At 45.4% G+C, this 24,752-nt stretch overlaps 1 protein-coding gene across 2 annotated transcripts in view; it reads right to left on the bottom strand.

Annotated features, from left to right (window-relative positions):
* Positions 1–24,752, bottom strand: part of RAD52 (RAD52 DNA repair protein) — a 210,470-nt gene that overhangs the window by 82,682 nt on the left and 103,036 nt on the right. For both annotated transcript variants that reach the window (XM_085652251.1, XM_085652252.1), the window contains exons 5-6: positions 13,370–13,437; positions 12,633–12,751 (exon numbers count right to left, since the gene is read on the bottom strand). In XM_085652251.1, the coding sequence (XP_085508377.1) occupies positions 12,633–12,751; positions 13,370–13,437 (187 nt within the window). The remainder of the gene's footprint in view (positions 1–12,632; positions 12,752–13,369; positions 13,438–24,752) is intronic.

The raw sequence follows: 24,752 nt of genomic DNA, 5'->3' as shown, positions 1-24,752 counted from the left end.
GTTACAACACCCCAAGAGTACAATTCAAACCACTTCTGTCCACTTTACCAAGCACTTTCGATGCATCAATGCAACACACAAACAGTTTGTAACCTTTTTCTTTTTCTTCAGATGCTCTACTTATCAATGTGGACAAGCCGTGCTTAGATTTGAACAGTTCGTTCGCTATAAAGCTAGCCTGAGAAAATGTAATCATTATTTTCTAGTGCACACTGAGAAAGATTTTCCAGCAAAATCTTGGCCATTTTTTTCCACCTGAATCAAGAAATGCTATTGAACAGTAGCTGCTCAGGTCTGATAGAACAAGACTCCAAAATTCCCATGAGTCCCTTGAATTGTCAAATTCAGATAATTCATTTACAAATTGCCTCATTCTTGGCTTGAATAATTTCACGTATTTATTTTATAGTGGGATTTTAATTGTCAAAGCTCCAAACTGGGGTGTTCGAATATGGGTAATTTTAATTTGGACCTCATGCATGTTCTATACATATATAAGGCTAGTGCTTTGAGTCCCTCATGGGTGAATAGCGCGCTTATAAACCCCCTGATTGATTGATTCATTTCTCTTCTGAAATGAGGGCAGCATATTTAATATGCTATTGATTAAATTGTGCATTTCTTTTAGTACTTTTACAGTTAAATCATACAAAGTTGAATAGCTTGGACTAAAAAAATTCCCAAGCCCAGGAGAAAGTATGAAACGATGTACCACAATTACTGAGTAATGCCTTTTGGTCAATAATGAAATAAGGTGCCGAGAAATGATTTAATTTACCTGACAGATCAAGGATCCAAATAAATGTTTTGCATGAATCACTGTTGCCAATTCTGACTTGTAAATGTTAGCTTTATCATACAGCATAAGTAACCATTTTAAGCCGGTATGTTAAGGAAGATGGCACCTTTCAGATCTAGTTATTATTTTAAGCTCATGAAACTGGGAAAACTTACTCAAGAACAGTATTACTGCTCACTGACTGATGAGAATAATCTGTTCAGCAGTGTCTAAATATAAAATTAAATGATCAAAAAAGGAAATAAAAATAAATATCAATTTTTCCAAAAGTCTTTAGTATTTGTCCATTAAACTGAACTTTGGGATTTTGTAATAAAAATCAGCTGAGTCTACATACAATGGTTCACTTGCTTTGTATAGCACCTTTCGATTAAAGTCTCCAATAATTATAACAAAGGTTTTTACAATACTTTCTGTAAGATCATCAATATCACTAAATACAGAGTTTAAGGTCGCTCTACTCGTAACTGAAATAAACAATTATTAGTAACAGATATCTTGCTGTGCATTCTTAAAAATACTACAATTATATATTTCAATTCAAGGAAAGGGGTTTCCCTTCAATTCTTATGTAACTAAAATTAGGAGACTGCTGCTCTGCTTCCCCATTAAACTTTTTCAGGCATTTTATAAGTAGCGCAATTGTTAAATTAGAAATCTGTAATTTTCAAAGATCCTTGAAAATAGACGCTAAAATAGGAATTAATGAATGGCATTATACCAGAACCCCCCTCAACCTTCGTTGTATTTTAATTTCGGCTAGAATTTCAAGAGCAAATAAAAATTGTATCATACGAGTAAGTATATAGATGTGTGAGCCAGTTAGGAATCCTGTAGCAAATTCAAAATTGAGAAAATATAACCCAGTCTCCATTTGTCCAGATGTTATCTTCATGAGATACTTCAGATCCATGATATTTAACCAACTTTCTTAAAGATCTATCTCAATTAAATGCAATTTTCATTACAGGTATGACAGTCAGAACCTTTACGGTTTTTTTTCCATGGTATCCAGTGGAATATTTCGAGCAGAACAATTAGGAGTGTAATTAAGACCCGCTTGGGATATCTTAATATACTTGAATATTTACCTTCAGGCACTGGTTCCAGTAGGACATCAAGACAGCTAATTCAGACTGTCTTTCCCATTTGTTTACCCGAGATCCAACTTGTTGGCATGCCTAATGTTTGGTCCATATTTATCTGTATTCTTGCTAGGTCCTGTGATTTAACAGTATGAACTCTAGAAAAAAATTCAGCAATTTTAGTTCATTATGACGATTTATCATGTCACGAGGACCTGTGGCACGGTGAGGAATATATATGTCAGTTTGGGAAGATTCAATCACAACTTGAGATATCTGAAGAAGAAACTTTTGATTATCAGGGTTTAATTTAGATCTGGTCTGATTATACAGAGTGGGATCATTATTATCACAATAATCGCCTGCTTGTGCGATTCTCCCAAAATAATTTTCACAATTCCAGGGAATGCTGAAACACAGCCAGCTGCAGTACAAATGTATCACTTCAGTAGATTTTGACAGCGAATTACTTTTAAGGTTAAAAAAACCTCTTTCTTTTACTCACGTCTAGTGAAAGAACAGCAGGGTAGAGTTTTGTTGTACAGGCTGCAGAAACACCTTTGCAATGATAATCTCTTCAGCTACTCTGAAATAAATGATCATGCTTAAGATCAACTGACAAAGATGCACTGACTTGACGTTTAACGTCGTTATTATCACTTGATGATATCACAGTTATAATTTTGACAGGCTCCATGCCTGTTCCTGTCCCTCAACTAGTTTGGAGGCAGCAGTTGTGTTATGCTCATTTGTCATAGTTTGATCTAAGATAGCCTACTCGTTGTCAACAGCTATAATTGGTGTTTCCGGTCTGAAGATGCAACTAATCCCTTTCAAGCCTGTGGAATTTTGAAAATACATTTTTTATTCGATAAATTTTTGATTGCACCACATCCTTGAGACCCCAACTTTTAATTTAGCTTTTGTCTGCTTCTGTACGCGTGGAAGCCTTCACAAGCTATGGAGATTGTAACTATAAACTGGCATCTAAAACAGGAAAGTTGTGTTTGATCTTGCTAGTTCTTTTAACTGAGTTACTGGTATCTATATCATTTATTTTGTTCTGTCTTGTTTGTCTTGATGGCAGAGTAATCAGTAGTAGATCTTGATTATTCAAGGGAGGGGAGCAAGAGATTGAAAAGTCAACCTCGGGAATCACTGTAGGTTTCAGTGTACATGAAGATATTAACCTAGGACTCTCTCTGTAGCAATCCGGCCAGCAGTGAGAAAGTGGTTAGTGATAGAGTTGTGTAGATAATGCACATTTTTGGTTTTAATTAGCTGAACTTGGACAATTAAATCATGGACAGCAATGAAAAATGAGATGTAAAGGTCTCCAGATGTTTATACAACAAGCAACCTTGATTTGAAACTTCATTGACACTTTTCATGTCAGTTTAATTGATCTTTAAAATTGAAACTTGGTTCGGATAGTAGTGCGCACAAGTTGAAAGCAGTATCTGACATCTCTGTTAAAGTTGTGCTTATTTGCCCCAAAGCAGTTAAAATAGGATACGAGGGTTGTAGTCTCATCTTGAGCATCTTGTAAGCTGCAGTTAGGAAATACATTCCAAACTGATGCTTGTGTATTGGAGATGTGGTGTGCATTAGTAGTAGTTCATATAGTTACTAATACATTTAGTAAGTATCTCCGAGTTAATGGAGTTCAAACCAGGCAAAGAGTCTTCTTTTTTAATATTATCCATGATGTCCAAACATCCATCGCATAAATAGAATAAAATTCTGTACAAACCCTTGAGTTGATTTAGAAGTACAATTTACTTTGGCTATAGTTAGAATCAGATTGCCTTGTCTTAAATAACCAAGTAAACTGGTGTTAGTAGTTCTTTTCTGCGTTTCAAAGAATAAAGGAATAGTTAGCTACCGTAGAATTGATTATTAGAATTCATTGGATTGTTAGTCCTACCAATGTTCTTAACAATTCCAAAGTTATGGATTTTTTTCCAAAGTTCAGTTTCTGTGACCTCGTCACATTGTTTAAGTTAAATTTAATTTCATCTTAGTGTACTGTGAATGCCAATTTCAGACACAGTTTTTAAGTTTTTAGTATGGGACCAGAGAAAGTCCACAAAGTAAATAACAAAGTCCTCTCACAGGCCTCAAGAATGAAATCAGCTACTTCGTATAATTAAGTTCTCTGGTCTCCAGTTACCTTTAGTGATGCACACTTAAAAAAAAAAAATATCCACGCAGAGGGAAAGAAAAAAGAATTTTGTCTTTTAATTTGCTTTTAATAAAAAGCCAATGTACATAAAGAGCAACAATTTCAATATAACGTAAACACTTCATATGCTCAACTCTATCAACTCTCTGCTGCCACTGTTTATAGCCAGACGCCGGACTGGGGTCACCAGCAGCTTGCATTTCTCACTTGTGTCTCCACTCACTTTTGCCAACCAGCTCCTGCCATGAAGAATTCCACCAAAACACAAACCAGAGTCAACCAGAACTCATGGAAATCAAAGTTGAGCCACGTTTTAGCCCAGTTGAGCCAAACTCCATTTCCTGGACACACCCTCCACCTGGCGCCCCACTGCCAGCTTCCTAACAGAGCATCAAATATAGGTATACCAGAGTGGTCCAAATGAGTCCATATGAACATATGCAGCAATCTATAGAAGCCTGGTTTTAGTTCAAAGACAATAGCGGTCCATCTGACCTGTGCAGTTCAGCAATTCAGGCCTCAGCCAACTCAAATTAGAGCCACCAAAGATGTGAAGAGCACAGAGAGCAACCTGCTAGGTGAACAAGCAGACGGATATCAGTCCCACTACTTCAACGGTGCACCTCTGTGGTTTAGAAGGAGGAGAAGGGCGAGACAATGTGGTGACAAGTCCACTGGAACCATAACTGGCAGAAGCACTACTAGCCGCTCCCGCAGACGTGTGTGTTCAACATGGGTAGCATACAGCACAGCTTTGTAGAGAGGAGAAGGATCATTCAGAGTAATGAACCATGTACAAATTCAGCCACAGTGCTCTCTGCTAACCCCAGGTACGGAGGTAAATTTTGTGATGAATCTACCATCTCCAATGACTTGTGCAAGGTGGGACAGTTGGAGAGAGTGTGCTAGCAGCTCTAGATGATTTATGTGGAGTTGCTTTTCCTTTTGACTCCACCATCCCTGAATCGTGTGAGTTAGGAAATGAGCTCCCCAACCATTGGGTGATCCGTCTGTTGGTAGTACGGTCTGTGGAACTGGGTCAATGAAAGGCCGTCCTTTGGAAAGGTTCTGTGGATTCCACCACTGCAGAGTGCGATGAGTGAGGCCGTCCACCAACACTAGATCTGTCAATCGACCCTGATACGGATTCCACTGATGTGCTAAACATTCTTGAAGGGGACGCATTTGAAGTCTTGCATACAGAACTATCATAATGTAGGATGCCATCATTCCTAGTAGCTGCATGAATACCCGAGCTGGTAATGAGTGGTTGGATTAAAAGTTGGAAATGAGAACCTGAATATTGTGAATTCTGGCTGGATTGGGACAGACTAGAGCTTTTTGTGTATCCAGAGTGGCCCTCAAGTACGTTTGCATATTGGTGGGTTGAAGATGGGACTTCAACAGATTTACTGTGAATCCGAGGTCATGTAGTAAGTGCAGTGTTTTTTGAGTGTGCTGTAGGCACTTTGTGAGAGTGCTGGCTTTGATGAGCCAGTCGTCTAGATATGGGAAGACGTGAACACGTCTTCGCAAATGTGCAGCGACTATTGCCAGGCATTTGGTGAATACTCTGGGAGCAGTGGTGACTCCGAATGGGAGCACTTTGAATTGGTAATGTTGTCCCGCTACCACAAACCTGAGGTATTTGCGATGAGCGGGATGTATTGGAATATGGAAGTACTTGTCCTTTAAGTCCAGAGTGGACATAAAGTCGCTTTGTTGTAACAGAGGACGCACCTGTTGAAGAGTGACCATATGGAAGTAATCTGAATTAATGTATAGGTTTAATCTTCTGAGGTCTAATATAGGTCTGAGAGAACCATCCTTTTTGGGAATTAGAAAGGAAAGAGTATACACCCATCCCTTGATATTGTAATGGGACGGGGTCTATAGCTCCCTTTTCCAGAAGAGATTGGACCTCTTGTTTGAGTTTGAAGGAAGTCGACTCTGTCCCGAGAGGGAAGGCTTTGATACGTGTTTCGGTGCCGGGCCCGAAAGCGGAGCATTCAAAACTTTATCTCGGTGCCGACCTTGGCCCGAAGGTAGAAGAGGGACCAGAGCCTTTTTAGAGGGTACCTTTTGGGACAGAGGAGTATCTTTACTCACAGTACGCTTACCGGGTGTGATGTCTTCCTCGATGTCGGAGTCTTCCTCGGACACGTAGATGTGTTCTTCCTTCTCTGACTCAGCTCCCTGTGCTTCGAAGATCTCTTGGTCGACATTTTCTCCATCGAGATCTGGAGCGCAGTCTATGTGTTGCTGATACATTTCGTGACGTTGAGCCCAATGGTCACAGAGCGTCTTTTTCGATCGGAACGATTGGCAGGCTTTGCATTTTTCTTCGTTGTGTTCGGGTGATAAGCACAAATTGCACACATCGTGTAGATCGGCGCGGGGGTACTTAAGAGTGGCACCCGGGCAGAACTGGAATGGAGTCCGTTCTATCTACTGCGAACTCGGTCGATGCAGCTAGGCCCAGGGGCCTTGCACAAGACTATCCTATCAAAGTTTTAGAAATGGATACGATATGTGAAGGCAGGAATACGCGATAGAGAAACAATACCTTCAAGGATAGTGGATTGCGCACCGAGGGGAACCAGAGAACGGTGTCGAACCGGAACGCAGCAATTCACGTATGAACCCAATGGCGAAAAAAAACAATCTAACAATTGAGTCGATGCCCATGCGTACTATCACCAAAAGGAGGAGTCACCTAACTCATGACTGGAAAAGACTTCTTCGAACTAAAACAAAGTGCAAACATCCGGACCCAAAACTAGATGGCAGACTTATGCAAAGCATGTAATCTACAGCTCACATGCCTAACATACATTTTTGGCCATCTCGATTATTTTTTTTATAGAATAGAAATGTTATTGTTATATTATTGAAAATATTACAATACTCTGCCAATTATTTAATACATAAAAATTGGTTAAAATCACTGGATATAAAATCACCATTTCCTATAAAGTGCATAGTATAAAATTAAAATTAGCAAATAGTCCTGGAAAGCGCAAACAGCAATAAAGAGCCTTGTAAATATTCAGAGTCCATCACAGTAATAGTGTCTTTAATATTGAGTGGGACCATTTTCAACAACATAGTTATATCTTAACAGTGGATTTAATTGGAGATACTCTTTTGCAGTTCTACCAGTTTTAAGAACTTTGCATAACTGTAATTCAGCGGAGTATCCGATGACTTAAAGCATGCAATTACTGCTTGCCGGCATGTACACGCTCCCTGCTAATTTTAGCATTCTCTTTCTTTCTTCCAATAGTTTGGCGCAGATACAAGTCAGATGAATTAGGTTTTCTTCCCCTGTTTTGCACACTCAACAACAAGTACTTTTTATGTCTTGGATCCAAGGTAGTGCATTGGAGAGACCAGGAAGGACGACAAATCACAACCTGATCAAATAGTTTTTTTGGCGTCTGGTCCATCCTGTCTCTAAATAGGGCAGCGGTTTAAGAATTTTATATTCATTAAGTATCGACCAAGCATGAGATCTACGTGCAAGGATCTCTTTCTTTTAACAGTGAAATTATTTTCGTCCAACTGTTGATAGCTTTTTGTCTTGATTTGATTTTTAGATTCTGCAACCTAGCTGAATACAGTGCTTTTATGTCCTGGGAGTATGAGCAACTCCATTTTCTTTCAAGTCCAGGTGCTTCCAATTTTCTTTTAACAATCTATTTTTATTCAAGGCAACTTTTGTTGTAGCCTGTATTGTGGCATCTAGTACTTTACTAATGAATTTTTGAACTTGGTTAATATAATAACAGAGTGCGGTCTGAAGTAGGGTCCATGGACAAATGTTTTAAAGCGTTAAGTAATGAATAGGTTATTAAGAGCCTAGAAAGTTTCAAAGATCTTTCCATGATCATCACTCAAGTAGAAAGTCTTTTAGTGAGAGTTGGGAGATTGATTCAAAATAGGACAGCAAAGTGATAGGTCCATATCACTGGTAATGGTTTGTTGCCTGCTTAAGATATTTTGATTGTTTTAGTAAGCCTACAAGGTGGAGTCACTACTCGGGCTCACCTGTGGGCCTTTGTTGCACGATTCCAGAGCCATATTCCTGTCATTAATTTTATACTCTACTCCCCGTTCTTCTTTCATTAATAAGGTCATATTTGCAGGGTGAAAAAAAAGCCTTTCAGTCAGAGCAATATCAGCACAGTGAAACAGATGGGATCTGTACAGGTCCAGACAAAGAAAGTATGGGGAAAGGAGGGGTATACAGGGAGGAAACCCAGGTTGCACTTCACCCCCCTTCAACTCCATCACTACTACCATTTACCCATTTGCAGTGTTCGCTTCACCACTGGAGCTATACATAGTCATTATCCGCAACTCTCACGATGGCCTTTGCTAATGTGCAGGAATGTTTTGGTTCCTACCAAAGTGCTAATTTACAGATGGCAATTTTGTACCACATCATGGGTGTCCTAGGGCCATATAATCTGTGACTCTTCCCCAGCACAGTCCAGGAAATTAGAACCATTGCAAACAAAAATTAAAATATATATTTTTTTAAAACAGTACGGGTTGTTTCACAACTAGGCCCTACAGGAGTTGCTGGACTCACAGGAAACCTGAAGGACAGACGAAGCACAAGCTTTTAGGGCTGCAGCATCCATCAAATCATTGCTAAAGAAACAAAAATAGCATTTCGTTTTCCATAGCTATGCTTCAGAGAGTAATACAGAAGACAAGTGGAGATACAGAGACCCTGTAGTACTACCACTGGCCAGTTTGGCCATTGAATTCTGCAACATAGATGCCACTGCATATCAGCACCTCTCATCCCGTGGCTCTCCCCCCCAACCTTTGGCAAATGCGAAGAGTATCTCTGAGGAGCCATGAGGAAGGCCTGCAAGCCACTCGTATCCCACCTCTTCTCCTCCTCTGTGGTTCTTGTGAACTACCCAGGTGAGCCTCACCCCTGTACGTCTGCTCACGCAACCGTAAGTGTGGAAGGGTGCCACCTTGTGAGGGCTTCTGCTTGGGAGGGAGTTGGTTCGGTGTAGATTCTAGTTCAACCTCAACTAGGTTAATCTGAGGTGCAGAACCCAAGTACAGCTTAATGGCAGAGATAGTGCAGAACCACCATCTAGAAATGACAATACCTGTCAACCTATTCAAAAAGGTCTTTTTGGCTGTAAAAGCATGATTAAGGCTGAAAATACCTCATTTGTGATTACTGGGTATTTAAAAACAAGCATTTGCAATGCAAAAGGTCTCGCATTTACTAGAGTTTGAGCTATTGGCATTGTAAATGACAATGCCTTTTATTTACTTGTTGATTTTTAAAACATAAATAAAATGCATTGTTATTTACATTGCCAATAGCTTAAACTCTCACAAATGCGAGACCTATTGCATTGCAAATGCTTTTTGTTTCCAACTGAAAGCACTGCCTTCGACCTGAGGTAAAACGCGACATGTTTTCAATTTCTTTCCAAAATGTCTTGGGGTAGAAATCCAACAGTCTTCGTTGTAATGGTCAGGCTTTGCTCGCTCAAGTTGCTTGTGTTTCTCAATCCGCGTTGTCATGTAACCTCGTCCTTGGATACAGTGCGTTGTAATTTATTCGATTTACATATATTAATTGGCTGCGTGAACTGTGCAGCGACACTAGCCATCTGCCCGAGTACCTGGAGGAGAGATGTTGGCCTTGTTCCTCCTGTGAGGCAGGATTTCTGCCCGCCGCAGCCTCTGTTGAGAGATGTTGCTCCCTCAGGCGCAGAGCGCAGCAACCGAAAGTGAAAGTGAGCAGAGAGAAGTTCCGCCCCTCACCTTCCGTCGGTGGCTGTGTTGCACAGCGGAGACTACAGCTCATCTGGAGGGTGGACCGGGGGCCTGGAACTGTGAAGAGCAGTGTTCGTGAAGCACAACACTGGGGCACAAGCTGCAGAAGAACACACAGCTCCAGCCAGCGCCGAGATTGGAAATAGCAGTACCGCAGGTAGGACTGATACACCATTGTGGTGTTAGCTAACCCGGGGTTGACGTCTGCACCGACGAGCATGCTGCACAAGAAGAGAAGCGTATGTAGGGAGCGACGCGACCTAACGGCCAGAACTGCGGCCTTGCAGGGGGGTACGTGGATGGAGTACTGCCTCGGCTCTAGATCGTCCGGTCGTAGTACTTGTACCCGTGCTAACGAGAAACTGCGTGATGTACCCTAGTGCCCGCGTAAAGCGATCTGAATGTCCTTGGGCTAAATTCGCGCTATATGAAAACAGAAAAAAAGAATACAATAAAATCCGGAGCAGTGACAAATGATGCACCGACGCTGGGTTGTGCGTGTTTGCGTGCGTGAACTGTAACCACGCTTTTGCTGTGTGAGGTAAAAGCAGTCTGCGTTGAGACTTGCTCGTTGCCTCTAAGCAACACACGTATCAGCAGATAAAGCAAGAACGTGCAGTAGGTCGCGCATTTAAGAGGGTTTCCTCCATTGGCATTGTAAATGATAATGTCTTTTATTATTTATGTTTTTACAAAACCTGCAAGCGGTCGTAAACGCTGCTTGCAGGTTTGATAAACACATAAATAAAAGGCATTGCCATGTACAATGCCAATAGCTGAAACTTTCTCAAATGCGAGACCTACTGCGCTGCAAGCGCTTGTTTTGTAATTATTTTTATGTAAACCCCCCAAAAAAAATTAAACCACATTTCATCGTAGTTGCAAGTCACTACATTTCCATGATGATATTGCATAACAGTCGAAAATCTTGCCCCTGCAGCGATCAGAAATTTTTGATACATACACTGGTCTCCAACAGGGGAGGCGGCGGCGAGGTGTGTGCCATGCGTTAGGCAGCCGGGGATGCGGTGAGGGGGGTCGGCAGCGGCGGAGTGTGTGCGCGCGCGTGTGCGTCAGCGCAAGCACGTCTCAGAAGCGCGTCCACAGACCCGGATCGCTGCGCGTGCCCTGGTCTGTCTCCCTTGGGAGCAAACACGGCAACAATAAGTCTCGTTGGCGGCAGCGCTTCGCGCTGCAACGCCAGCGAGACCTAATAATGCGGACAAGACTAAATGGATTTACTACAGCAGATTTTTCTGTCACAAGTATATTGTATAGTACACAGCCTATAGTATAATCGTGTTACATCTGCTAGTTTATCATTAATTCCTAAGTTATATGATTTTAATAGGGGGAAGCATTTCTCTCACAGAAAGATGTGAAGAATCGTTTTGAAGGAGACCCTACTCTAATTCCAGGACACAGATATTACAATACTTTAAATTCTGTTTGTGGTTGTTGCAACTGTTATGTGAGCGAGATCTTTTGCTGGATGTCCAAAGTCCGAAAAGTGGCCCGGTAAAGAATCGTGAACATCATGGCAACGTTTCTCCAACAGATTGACATTGGGCTGACAGACGTAGGAGGAAAAAAATAAAGGGCTCTTATATATGCACATATTGGGTGCATAATTAGTTGAGAAAACATGGGTTTGAATGAACAGTTTTAAAGAAGAGAAAGGCATCAAGTATTTTTTCACACAAAAAAAATCTTCAAACGGTACGAACACATACCGGGGGTAATTGTGATAATTAATGTAGGGATTGGTTAAATTAAATAAACATGGTTAAGGGTAATAGGAGAAAAATAAATTTAGCAAGAGGCAAAAAAGAACAAAGAGAGGGATGCTACTGCGTGATAGAGAACATACATCCTTTGGAAAGAATTTGGCTAGGGTAATGTTGATTTGGTTATGTAAAAGTTATTTTTTCTAAGTTAAAAACACAGGATTAAAACCATATGGCAAGCAGAAAGTAAAAGGAAACAGTAGGGAAGCAATAGGAAAACTGTGGAAGAACACACATAAGAGTATGACCGGGGGTGAGAGGTGTCATCTGGCCAGGGAGGGCGGTGTTGCTGTAGGAGAATTGTCAAGTGACAAATAAGGTTATCAACAGTTTACAAATACATTTTTAAAAAAACTGAAAAAAAGAGGAGAAATATAAAGGCAAGTTGGAAGTACACCACATAAAACAGAGAGAAAATAAGTTGCATCATCACAGCCAGTGTGAAAACTGAACAGTGATAATCTCCATTCGAACTGCATGATAGAGGATAGCTGGGAGTCAAGAGATCATTTTCAGAAAACCGAGCATATAAGGTATTAGTGGGAGAGTCTGATAACTAGAAGGAAGCAATGGATATAATAAAATGTTACTTACAGAAACAGAACACGAGCTGAACTAAAAGACTTAGGGAAGAGGTTAGTAAAGAAAGACCAAGATAGGGGCAAGCAAGTGATAAGTGGCACTAAGAAGAGAAGGAGGCATGGAGTCATGACATCAAGGTGTAGGATTAGCAAAGGGAACAACATGGACACATGAACATGATGAGGCAGAACAAATATAGAGAAGAATACAAGAAGAGCTTAGGTTGATAGGTACCATCTTCATGTCAATCCACAGTTCAGGATACTCCCAACCAGTTCTAATGAATAGATATTAACATCAAATTTACGTCAAAAACAAATGCTGTAAGGGATTACTGGATGGCCATATGTTTCCAGAAAATGAAGAGCGCTTACTTGAGGGCTCTTTTCAGCCCATCAGTCACAGCTTCTTTCCGTGCTTTTTCAAGTGACAGAGCTTTTGACTTTAGCCCCTCACTGACACCATAACCCACGTCTTCATGGTATGAACCATCCTGAAGGGAGGTGGTTTGAGGAAGGAGAGAGAAAGCATTGAAAACAATCAGAACTAGCATGCACTGAAGACAGAACTCTTACTCTTCTACTGTCCATAAACAAGCCCCAAAGAAGCTTGCAATCAATCTTGCTTTTTCTTGTTACTGCGCTAGTTCTGAGATTGTTTTAATCACATGTCACATAAAGACATTTACTACTGTGCACTGAGAGGTGTCTGAATCCCATTCCCTGTAGGAGCAAGAGCAGAGTCCAGGTGCCAAGTTGACAGGCACCAGGGAATCCAGCTGCCATCTTTCACAACATAGCTGAAGCATACCTTACAAGATGGAGGCTGTTTGGGTACTCTGACAGTGGGAAGGTACAACCATTAGTACCTTTGCTTATGGGACGAGATAAGACTCCACATTTAGCAAATTGAAAGAGGAATACACAATGTCTCAATAGCACAAGTAATAGCTCCAGGTCACAATAGATCAGAAATGACCCTTGAATTGCTATCTGCGATGACCGATGGCGGTCAACCTCCAAGAACCTAGCAGGACAGAAAGTTAAAGCTAATGCACAATGTAACCAAGTGCAGATTATTCTCAATAGTTATTGAACAGAAAGTACTTTACCTTCAGCTGGACTTTCACAAAAGCACAGACCCCAACGTAGAACTTGCCGTTGTTAAGGTCCACAAAATCTACAACAAGAAAACAAAAGCACTTAAACAGTAACTAGGTGTGACAAGTTCTGAGAGAAGTCTTGGAATACAGGCATGCAAGTCAAAAAATGCTCTAAAAAGTTACTGAACTGAAATGTTAATACTAAATTGTAAAATAAGACTGTTTTTTGGCTTCTTCCTCCACAGATAAATTATAATCATGATTACGGTGTGACGAATTGAGGTAAAATCAACTTCATATTACGAAAGTAAAGAAACCCTAAACTACCTAGCTGAAGTGTGTGACATCACAAGGTCTGCCATTAGGACGGATAATTTGTCCATGAGCATGTTAACATTTAGTACATTAAGTATATACTATTATCGTTCACTATATTATATGAAAATATATAGATTAACTTATCAAACTCTTATCAAATATAAGCGGAGTACATTACAACATAAGCATGGATTCACAAAAAGGAAGAATGATGGATAAATCTTCAGTCGCCCTTCAAATTGATAAAAAAGTCATTCATTTGTCTTAAATAACTTACGATGTAGTCAAGATATAATTGTGTAACAATAAACACATTTGTGTAATATTTTATTTATATCTTGATTTCTAAATCAGATTAAGCTTTATATGCCCAGAAGAACCGTTTTCAAATATTCGTAAGGACAGACAACAATATTAGCAAGGCAACAAACTGTGTGAGAGACTGGTATTTTGACATTTAGAACCTCCTGCTATAAATTTAAGGAAAGGTACAGCTGATAAGTGTTTTGAAGGCATTTATTTAGCTAATTGTAGATCTACTTAAATGAGGATGTCTGTGTGTCTGCAAATTATCGAATACAATGATATTGTACAAATGAACTCATTGGCTATATATAAAGTTACTTTTAAATAAACTTAGACTTTCATTTCAGCTCACATTTACTTGTGGTCCAGCCTGCTCAAAATGCTTTCCAATCTCTCCTCATCCACCTTTGTATCCCGTGCATTAGGCACAAGTGGGTCTTTTTGTTTTAAATCTCCCTTCACTCTTTAAGCATTTAGCTATCTCTGGGATGCTCTAGTCAAAGTTGCTTACAGAAGTCCATATCTCTCTTCACTGATTGGCTGGTCTGTCTTACCATTGCTCTTGTGCGTCAGCTCCCCTATAGCCCTGGTGGAAAGAATTCTACAAACACCCTACTCTTGAAAGATCAAATCAAATTGATTGCTCCCTATTGACTCACAACCCAAGACATTTGCTCCCTAGCGGCCATTTTTATTGCGGCACAATATGTTTTTCTGTAACTCTGCCTTCAAAGAAAAGCAGCCACACGAGCTGAACTAAAAGACTTAGGGAAGAGGTTAGTAAAGAAGCTCACTTCAAACAAACCATCTGCTCCTCTGTACACCATCTTCCTCACTAGCCTCTCCACTGCTCCACATGCTCACACCCTCAACCTGGATTTACTAAAGCACAAACACAGGTCTTGCACTGGCGATCTTTTGAGATCAAGCCTTCTGTGCTGGGGTCAGGACTCCATACTATTAATGGCCTTCTTTGTTACAACAACTTGAAGACTAAGAATGACATTGCGAAAGATGCAGGATTCAAAGCTCTCAGCATCTGCAGCTCGGTACACACCACTTTCTTGGCGCTTATTCAACCAATCAATCAGAGGGGCTCTTCCTGTTACCGGTAAGCGTATCCGGGCATTGGATCTGTATTTAAACAGTTCTGTTTTTTGGCATTTGTTTTATTTAAATTATTTTAATCAAACATATTGCACAGTAACTTACACCAAACATTGACAACATAGCAATGCCTTATCCTTAATTTGGCAGCTAAACACTTCCAACACACATATTCATACCTGCTTACCTATTATTGTGGACGGGGAGTGAGCTATCACAGCAGCGCATTTTAACAGCTGTCCGAAGCTAGAACTGTACATTAATAGTAACCGTCCAGCCTTTCTGTCCCTCCTCTCTTCTTTCCCTTATTAACTGGACACAAACTGGGACTGCACCCAAAAGCTTTTTAAGTATTACTACTGTCTTGGGAATGCGGATGGGATATACACCTGTACATGTACCATATCCACTGTATTAACCAGAATGTCCGATAATGCTTGCATACATAAATAGTTTGTAATAAAAGCACAAAATCAATAAAATAGATTGACAAAAAAAATAAAAATAACAGCTGTCCGAACATCAAGGCAACACAGATGTATCAGAGCTCAACCATCTACATCTTGTACAGGAATATTTTGCCCAGAATAACCCAGAGACTGTCTAGGTGACAGTTAAATCTCAGGCCTGCATTACACTATGGACGCATGCCCCGCTTTTAATATAAAACCTTCACATTCGGCCCATTGACTGAGTTCACTCACCCATCTCTTTAAGCCCAGCCCCCTGGTCTTCAACAGCTCATAGATATCGGACAGCTACCCAATGTAAACACCAAGTTTATAAATTTCTCCAAGAGGTACAACTCCAGACCACATGGAAAAATTCAGCTCTCACATCCAGCATTGTGCAGCAAGGAGCATATTATTCATCCTCTTAGGGGTAATATATGCCCAGAGTAAATATGCATTTAACTTAAACCTAGAATTTCAGAAAACGTCGGGGGTGGCATTTAAAAACAGTGTTCCAAGTCACTGTCAGAAATCTGTGCTGCCAAATCCTCAGTCCATTGATCCCACAGCAAAACTAAATCACCCACTGACGGTGCTCAAGTGATTAGTAAATAAGTGTTAATTCCCTGGCTGCCCCATTAAGAGCATAAACATTTTTTAAACATCAGTGTTCAGGTGGTTCCACTGTGCCTCTTTTCCACCATCTGTACACCAACACCAAGAGAGCTCCATGTATCAGAAAATGCCTCCTCAGAATGTCGTATTCTATATGCGGTTCCTGAAATGCCGTACAAATATCTCCTGTGTTAGGTCGTCCGCTATTGTAGGACTCCTTTTGGCCCAATCTCTCAGTGTGATCCAGTTCTCCCAATGCAGTAATTTTGTTAAGGAAATTACGAGGATCTCCCTCGCGTACCGTGTTTTCATGTGTGTTCTCAGTTGGGCCCTAGTATGGAAATGTTCTCTAGATGACTGCACATTCTCTTCCAGAAATAATTCTGGATCTCCTGTGACTATCCAGTCAGTAGCGGGAGAAATTATGTAGACAATCAGGGTACCTTCTGCGCTAAAAATCACAGGAAACGCTGTCAAACCCCTCCTCTGGTACAAGAACCTCTGCTATTATTATTTGCTTAGGATTTTAACAGAATTATGTATGAAGTGGACCCTTCTAGCCTCCTTGAACATGGGACCAATCTAAAAGTTAAATGCTGTGATGCTTACAAGTCTTCTCTCAATGTCTACCCTAAATTATTTAAAACAGTATGAGAGAAGAGGTAAAAAAAAAAGCTAACCCCAACCTCAGATCTATTTTCAAGCACTTTAAAAAAAATCAAAACACGGAAAAGTCCTCACAAGAAGTAAATCCAGCGGGACGGCAGCGTAGGCTCCCGGCTCCGTGAACCTCCACATCCCGCACAGATATCCTGCATGTGATCCTCAGCCTGTGCTACATGACCGTGTTGGTGATTGAGAGCGGCAACCGATCGTGTGATCCTGAAGTTTCTGGCGGCGGTACCGCCTGAGAAATGTTCGTTTGAAGTTTGCGGCCTGTGCAGCCCTGGAGCCGGGACCTCGGGTGGACAACATGGCCGGGCGGCAGTTCAACAACAGCGGCCATTGGTGACCGGGTGGAGTCGGAATACCGAAGCGGAGCGAATATTGGCCGAATCTCGCTGTGGTCGCTCCTACCATCGAGCGTGGCGTAACGGGTGCATACCCGGGGTGACGATTCCAGGGTCTTTCGGCGATTGCCTGGGTCCTCGCCAGTGAACTGATCGGACGCGGCCTGTGGCTCGTCCCGATTTGCGCGGGCTGCTCCCGGTTTTCACGGGCACTGGCCCAGGAGGAGAACGACTGTTACCTGTGACCACACACTGGATGCATATTTTGCCTGCCTCCGGAACCCTGTTTGCAGTGACATGGAACTTGATGCGCTTGTGCCTGAGTCCCGGTTCCCATCTGGGGTGGCCCTGCCCTGCGGCCATCTTGATGGGATGGACTCTATCATCCTGTACATTGGGTCACAGCAAGATTGGGAGCGTGTGGCGCAGAGGAGCGTAGCGGAGCGAGCGCAGGGGGCTGTGCTGGGGTACGGTGACCTTCTCGACGCTGTCGGAGCCCTTCATTCCACCCTGGTTCACGGCGCCCGGGTATTGGGGAGGAAGCTGGATGGTATTGCGTCAGCGTCGGAACAGTTGCGGTCTGCCTGTCCCCAGGTACACAAGGATCTGCTTCACCCTACACAGGAGGAAAGTAACGTGACCGCCTCTGTGAATAAGGGACAGCTGGAAATTTCGGACACTGTGGCAGCGTGTGGTCGGCTGGCTGTGGGGTCGGCCTGTTCCGGAGATTTTGGACTTGAGCAGAAGGTGGTGACTTTGTCCCATGCGCGGCCTCCGGCGACCCAGGCGATCATCCCGCAGCGGTCGCCTGCTCTGGCTGATTCCTCCTTCCCGGACCTTGTGTGCGGCGCAGGCCCTGGGGCAGTACTGGGAAAGGTGATCTTCCATGACGATGACTGTGTTGGTGTTCAGAGACATCCTCCCTACATGTGTGTGTCCCTTCCTGGTCTTCTTTGGATGCTCCTCTTCCTTGTAACTTTGGACATGATAATGGGTCGCTGGGTATGCATTGGTGGATTCGCAAAGCGTGGCCAAGGATAAGGCTGATCCTTCAGAGGTTGTCATTTAATAGGCGGGCGGGCTTGGGGGTTGTGTGCTCTCACGGCATAACTGATAGTGTAGTCTGTGAATAATGCTCCCCATTTCTCCTAGACATGGTCGAATTTTTGTTGTTTACTGTTTGTTTTGGGGAGGAATATATTGTGCGGGAGGGAGAAGCCAGGGGCATGGTTGAAGGCCCTCCTCCAGTTTATTACTATTCTCTCCCCTTCTCTGTTAGGGGGGGTTTCCTCTCTTTCCCCTTTTTCTCTGTTTCTTCTATATTTCGGGTTTGGTTCTGGGGCGACAGGCACACTGCGGGGGGGGGGGCCGTAGTCATCTGCAGAGGTGCAGGGTGGGGGGGGCTTCTTTAGTTCTTTACTTTGTTCCTATGGCCTCCTTTTTCTTCTCTTATTTTTCTTTGTCTTTCTTTTCTGGGGTCAGTACGGTAGGTTTCCTTCGTTGCCAATCATTGTTTTTTATTTGTGCTTCAATTTCCGTGATGTCTTCTGGGTACTAGGGCAGGGGACTGCAGGCGCAAACGGCTCGTGACATTCCTCCACATCCTGAACCTCCTGTTTCAGCGCCATTGACTTGATAGATTGCTGTTCATTGTTGACGTTCACTACTCTGCCTGCCATTTTTCGCTGCTGAGAACTTGATTGGCACCTGATCCTTCTATCCCTTATTGTAAAATGAAAACCTTTTATATCCTGGTTTCCCCTTTGGGCTGTTCGCTGGACTAGAGTATACTTGCATGGAGAATCTGCTTCCCGAGGTGCTGCGTGTGATTAAGATTTGCTTGCTGTTACTTTAACTGCTTAGCGGCCGGCCCCGAGGGTTGTAGGCCCATACTTGTCTTTGGTTGCAATGTCAATAAAGGTTTTTCAAAAAAAAAAAAAAAAAACACGGAAAAGTCGAGGTACTTTGACACTATCAGCACAAGCAAAAGATCAGAATGACATCAGTATCTACAGAAAGTGAATGACTGCCGCTGGTAAACAAATGCTGAACACGGATTGTGAGAAAGTGCCATCTTGCTTGCATGGTATGCCCCCACTTTTTGCTGAATTGCTGATGTACTTTGACTGAGTGTGCCCTAGGCTCCTGCCAATCAGGTACCCAGGGCCTATGTTCCTTCCCTAAAACTGTGTTGAAGCCTAAACTCAATTGGCATCTCTGGCCACATGTCAGTCCCTGGTAAATGGTACACTAAGTACCCAGGGCCTTGTGACCAGAGAAGGCCCTTAAGGGCTGCAGCACTTATTGTGCCACCCCTGGAGGCCCTGTACCCTGACACACACACACACACGGCCCTTGCAGGTTGAGTGTCTGGGTGCAGAACAAAACAGAGTCGACATGGCACACATCCCTGTGTGCCATGCCCACAACACACACTGCCCTGGCATACATCAGCCACCCCTCTAGCTGGGTGCCCTATGCCAGTGGTGTGGGTACAGGTGCATGAGCCCTGTGCCCCTACAGTACCCAGGTCCATTCCTGGGTACTGTAAGTGCAGTGCTGCCATTTAAGAGTATATGGTGCTGGGAGATAGTCAACACGAACTCCACAGCACCATGATGACAACACTGAAGACTGAGAAGTTTGGTATCAAACTTCTCAGCACATTAAACCCGCACTGATGCCAGTGTGGGATTTAATGTACAATGCACGTCTTGTCTGAGGGGCTGCCTAGGCTGCCACACAGCAGACATGTTGCTGGACCCCTGGGTAGAGAGCCATCCACTCTCCCGGGCCTGCAACAATGCACATCCTGGGCGAGGAGCTAGGTCTCCTCCCCCATGATGGGCAGGGGAAGCTTCAAAGGCATGCCACCTTTGTGAGCTTCTCCAGGCCACTTGCTGTACTCAGCAACTGGCCCCTACCGGTTCTGATCCCCACTTTGGCGGGAAGACCGGCCGGAAACCCCAAGGAAGGAAAGGGGGTGTGCCAGTCTCTACCAACCCCACCCCTCAGGTGCGGGAGGCGAGGTGAAGAACATCTCAGGGCTCTCACCATCGAAAATGGAAAGCCCTGCCCAATCAGGACGAGGCTACTGTCCCCCTCCCACAGGAGAGTGGCAGAATAGGGGGTGTACCCTCCCCAGGGAAGGGACCAATTGGTCCCTGCCCTTTACCTACCTGTAACGCCCCTAAATTTAGTATTTAGGGACACCTTGAACCTTCCTTCCTCAGATCCAGATTCCGAAACAAGAAAGAAGAACAAGGTACAAGAAGACCTGCCGTGCAGCTGCTAACAAGAGGAAGACACCAACTGATTTGGCCCCAGCCCTACTGGCCTGTCGACCCTCGAACCTGCTCCTGCTAAAACCCCGCATCTCCAGTGGTCAGCAACCTCAAAAACCCCGGAGGACCTGACTGCCTTGTGACTCTAACTACCTGGGACTCCCACGAGCAGTGGTACTGCTCAAAGCAAGTAACTGACCCCTGGCATCAGCCAGGAACCGCGAACCCTGCACACTCTGCACCCGCCAAGCCTGGCCTGTGCCGGAGTGAACAAAGACCACGAGGATGTCCCCCCGGCGACCTTAACCCCGAATCCAGCACCCAAGGACCCACCTCGACACTCCTGACGACGCCTGCAGCCTCAGAACCAGGGACCCCTCCAACCGCGACCAGCAGAGGGTAACATTTCCCGACACCAAAAGGCACCCCTGCATCCGGCGCCCTGCGGCCCCCTGTGCCCAACTCCTGGGTGCCTACCTATCCTCCAACTAACCAACTTACCTCTCGAAGTGGTGGTCGCACCTGAGGAATCTTCGTCCCCGAGCTTGCAGCCTTTGTTCGTTCTTGAGCTTCTCCATTGAAATCCATTGAGCGCCCGACGGCTCAAAAGCACCTTGCACCCAGCCGCCCGAGTGCCCCTGGCAGTGCAACTTCTACTCTAATCTACTTCCCCATTTCGTTTCGTTTAAACTTTATTTCGGCAAATATAGCCATAAAAGCCAAGACAAGAGATAAATACAACATACATATATACAATTCACGAATAATGAATAAGGTATAATACACACAATTGGCAGAAAATATTTGGTTATCTCCATGATTAAGCAATACCGCGTATAAAAATATAAATAACAATTTTTAAATTAATTAAAAGCCAGATGGGGTGTTTGAGTTTGCGTTTGGCTAGTTGCCAGGGTTGTGTTTTGGGGGGGTGTAGGGGTTGTTCTGGGGTTGGGGAGGTCCCGTCCGATGTTGTCCATGCCCACGCTTGGTATGTTATGGCTTGTCCTGTGCGGCTGCCCCGCGCGCCCCACCTGCTGATCCCCTGCCCATTGCACGGCGCTCCCGATCCCCGAGAGGAATGTCGGCCCTAAAGGTAGTGACCCTTAATGTTCAGGGTCTGAATAACCCCGTGAAGCGCAGAGCGATCTTATCTTTGCTGGAGGGGACGCAGGCGGACATTTGCCTTTTACAGGAGACCCACTTATTGTCCCGGGATTGCCATAGGCTGCGCTCTGCTAAGTTCCCTACCCAGTTCTTCTCCTCGGCAGCGAACAAGACGGCGGGGGTAGCCATTCTTCTAGCGAGCTCCTTTAGGGGGGAGGTTTTGTATAAATGTGCTGAACAGAAGGGGAGGCTTCTTGCGTATCGCATGCGCTTAGGGGGCATAGCGTTTACGGTCGGCTCCGTTTATAGCCCAAACGACCACCAAGAGCGTTTCCTAGACTCCGTGTTGGTGGATGTCACTGCTTCCCCCGACCGCCACGTCATTCTGGGGGGAGACCTTAATATTGTCTTCGATTCTGTGATGGACAGATCGGCGCAGCGCTTCCCGCAGACGGGGGAACTGTCCCAGGCTGTGAAGGCCCGGATTGCGGAAATGGACTTACACGACCTTTGGCGTTCCATGCACCCCACGGATAGGGACTACTCTTACTTTTCACACGCACATCGAACCTACTCACGGCTGGACTACCTTCTGGTGAGTGGACCGATGCATGCCGCTGCCACGGCGGCGGACATCGGGGTCCTGACCTTGTCTGACCATTCACCAGTCACCGGCGTTTTCCAGTGGCCGGCGGCCTCGCCCTCTCGGGGGGGTGTGGCGCCTCCGGGATACCCTTTTACACAAAAAGTCTGTCGTGCAGCGTATTGGGGAGGTCATACAGGACTACCTAACTCACAACAGCAACACCGACACTTCGCAGGCGACACAGTGGGCGGCACTGAAGGCAGTCCTCCGGGGGGAATTTATCTCTATCTCCGCAGCCGAAAATAGGGAGCGGCAACGGAAGAGGGACGAGCTGACCGTTCAGGTCCGGGAGCTTGAGCAGGTCCACCGCCGCACGGGGGCGCCAAGGGTGTGGAGGCAGTTGAAGGCTGCGAGGAGGCTCCTGTCGGCATTGGATCTTGATAGGGCGGAATATGCCGCCTTGCGCTTGAAACATGCCTTCTACACTGGGGGGGACAAATGTGGCAAGCTACTAGCACACCGGCTCCGGGTCACGCAGCAGCGTGGCGTCGTGAGGGAACTGGTGGGCGCGGACGGGGTGGTAGTCTCCGGGGACTCAGCGGTAGCGGAATCTTTCCGCGGCTTCTACGAGGCGCTGTATGCGGAGGAGCCCTCCTCGCCACGGGACGCCGAAGGCTACTTGGAGTCGGTGACCCTTCCGGTGCTGGATCCGGCTCAGGCGGACCACCTGGAGCGGGATATCCATGTTGAGGAGGTGATTTCCGCTATCGCGCGGCTGAAGCATGGTAAGGCCCCGGGCCCGGACGGGTACACGTCTTTGTTTTATAAGACTTTTTGCACGGCTGTGGCCCCTGTCCTTACTCGGCTATTTAATTCCTTTTCCGAATCGGGAGCCATCCCACCGGATCTCCTGAGGGCGACGGTCGCGGTAATTCCGTAACCTGGGAAGGACCGGGCCCTCTGCGGTTCGTATCGACCCATCTCGCTCTTAAATGTCGACCTCAAGTTGTACACAGGGATTCTAGCGTCCAGGCTGGGTCCACACCTCCCCGGATTGGTGGAGGCGGACCAGGCAGGCTTTGTACCCGGGAGACAGACGGTTGACAATACCAAGCGGGTGGCGCATGTTCTGGAGAAGGCCTCGCGGATCCCGGGGGAGCGGATGTTGCTGTCCGTCGACGCGGAGAAGGCCTTCGACAGAGTTCACTGGCCGTATCTCGAGCTGGTTCTCAAGAAATTGGGAATCGGTGATAAGTTCCGCACCATGGTATTCAACTGTTATAAGCATCCTTCAGCGTCGGTGCGGGTCAACGGGTGCAGCTCCGGTGGATTTGCCATCGAACGCGGCACGAGGCAGGGCTGCCCCCTCTCGCCGCTCTTGTTTGCCCTCTACATGGAGCCGTTTGCTCAGAGGATTCGCGATAACCCGGATGCGGTCGGGGTCCGGATGGGCCAGTATGTCCACACTGTCAGTCTCTACGCGGACGATGTCCTGTTGACCTTGGACGACCCTAGGAGGTCGCTGCCTGCTTGCCTCCAGGAACTAGACGCCTTTGCCTGTGTGGCCGGCTTCAAAATGAATATGAGCAAGTCGGTGGCGTTAGACGTGTCCCTGGCTGCGGACACCAGGAGGGACCTTCAGCGACTCTTCCCGATGCAGTGGTCCTCCTCCACGGTGCCATACCTGGGGATTCTGCTGGCGCCCACATTACCGGAGATGGTTACGGCTAACTATGCCTTCCTCAGTAGGAAGATCAAGGAGGAGCTTGGTCGCTGGAGCAAAGGCCTACTGTCCTGGTTGGGGCGAATCGCGGCGGTTAAGATGACGGTGTTGCCCCAGATACTGTATCTTTTCCGGGCCCTCCCTCTCCAGCCCCCGGTGGGCTGGATACGACAAATGCAGGCTGACATCTCCCGCTTTGTCTGGCAGGGCCGCAAGCCACGAATGAAGAGGGTCCTCTCCACGCTCGCTCCGGAGGCGGTGGGCCTCGGTATTCCAGACCTCCGTAAGTACTTTCAGGCGGCACAGCTGCGATATTTGGTGGAGTGGAGCAGGTGGGAGTCCGACAAACACTGGCTCTTTCAAGACCAGGCAGTGGCGGGCCGCACTTTACAAGAGGTTCCATTCTTGCGTCGCGCGCACCGCCCCCCTAACCTTTACGCTTCTTTTATTACGCGGGTCCCCCTGCGGGTGTGGGACGCAGTCTGTGAGGCTCGGGGCCTCACCACCTTCCCTTCGCCGTTCACACCCATAGCGGGCAACCCGGACTTCTCCCCAGGGATGGAGCCGGGAGTTTTCTCCCATTGGGTGCAGGCGGGCTGCAGGGCGCTCTTCCAGATCTATGGCCCGGAGGGAGTGCTTCCGTTTCAGCAACTCCGCCAGGAGTTCGGCCTGACGGAGCTGGACAGATTGCGCTACATGCAGGTTCGGCACTGGGCCCTCCAGCCCCAGGTGCGTGACACCGCTGCTCGTCAAATTACACCGTATGAGAGGTGGCTGGCTACCCGGACCTCCGACGCTAAGCTAATTACCGATCTGTACAAGCACCTACAACCCCCGCCGTTTCACTATTACAATCCGGGGAGGGAGCGCTGGCACAGGGAATT

The sequence above is a fragment of the Triturus cristatus genome, chromosome 4_1 (genome assembly GCF_964204655.1).
Source record: "Triturus cristatus chromosome 4_1, aTriCri1.1, whole genome shotgun sequence".
NCBI lineage: Eukaryota > Metazoa > Chordata > Amphibia > Caudata > Salamandridae > Triturus > Triturus cristatus.
Note: the sequence above shows the minus strand (reverse complement) of the source record. Positions and strands in the feature narration are given on the sequence as shown.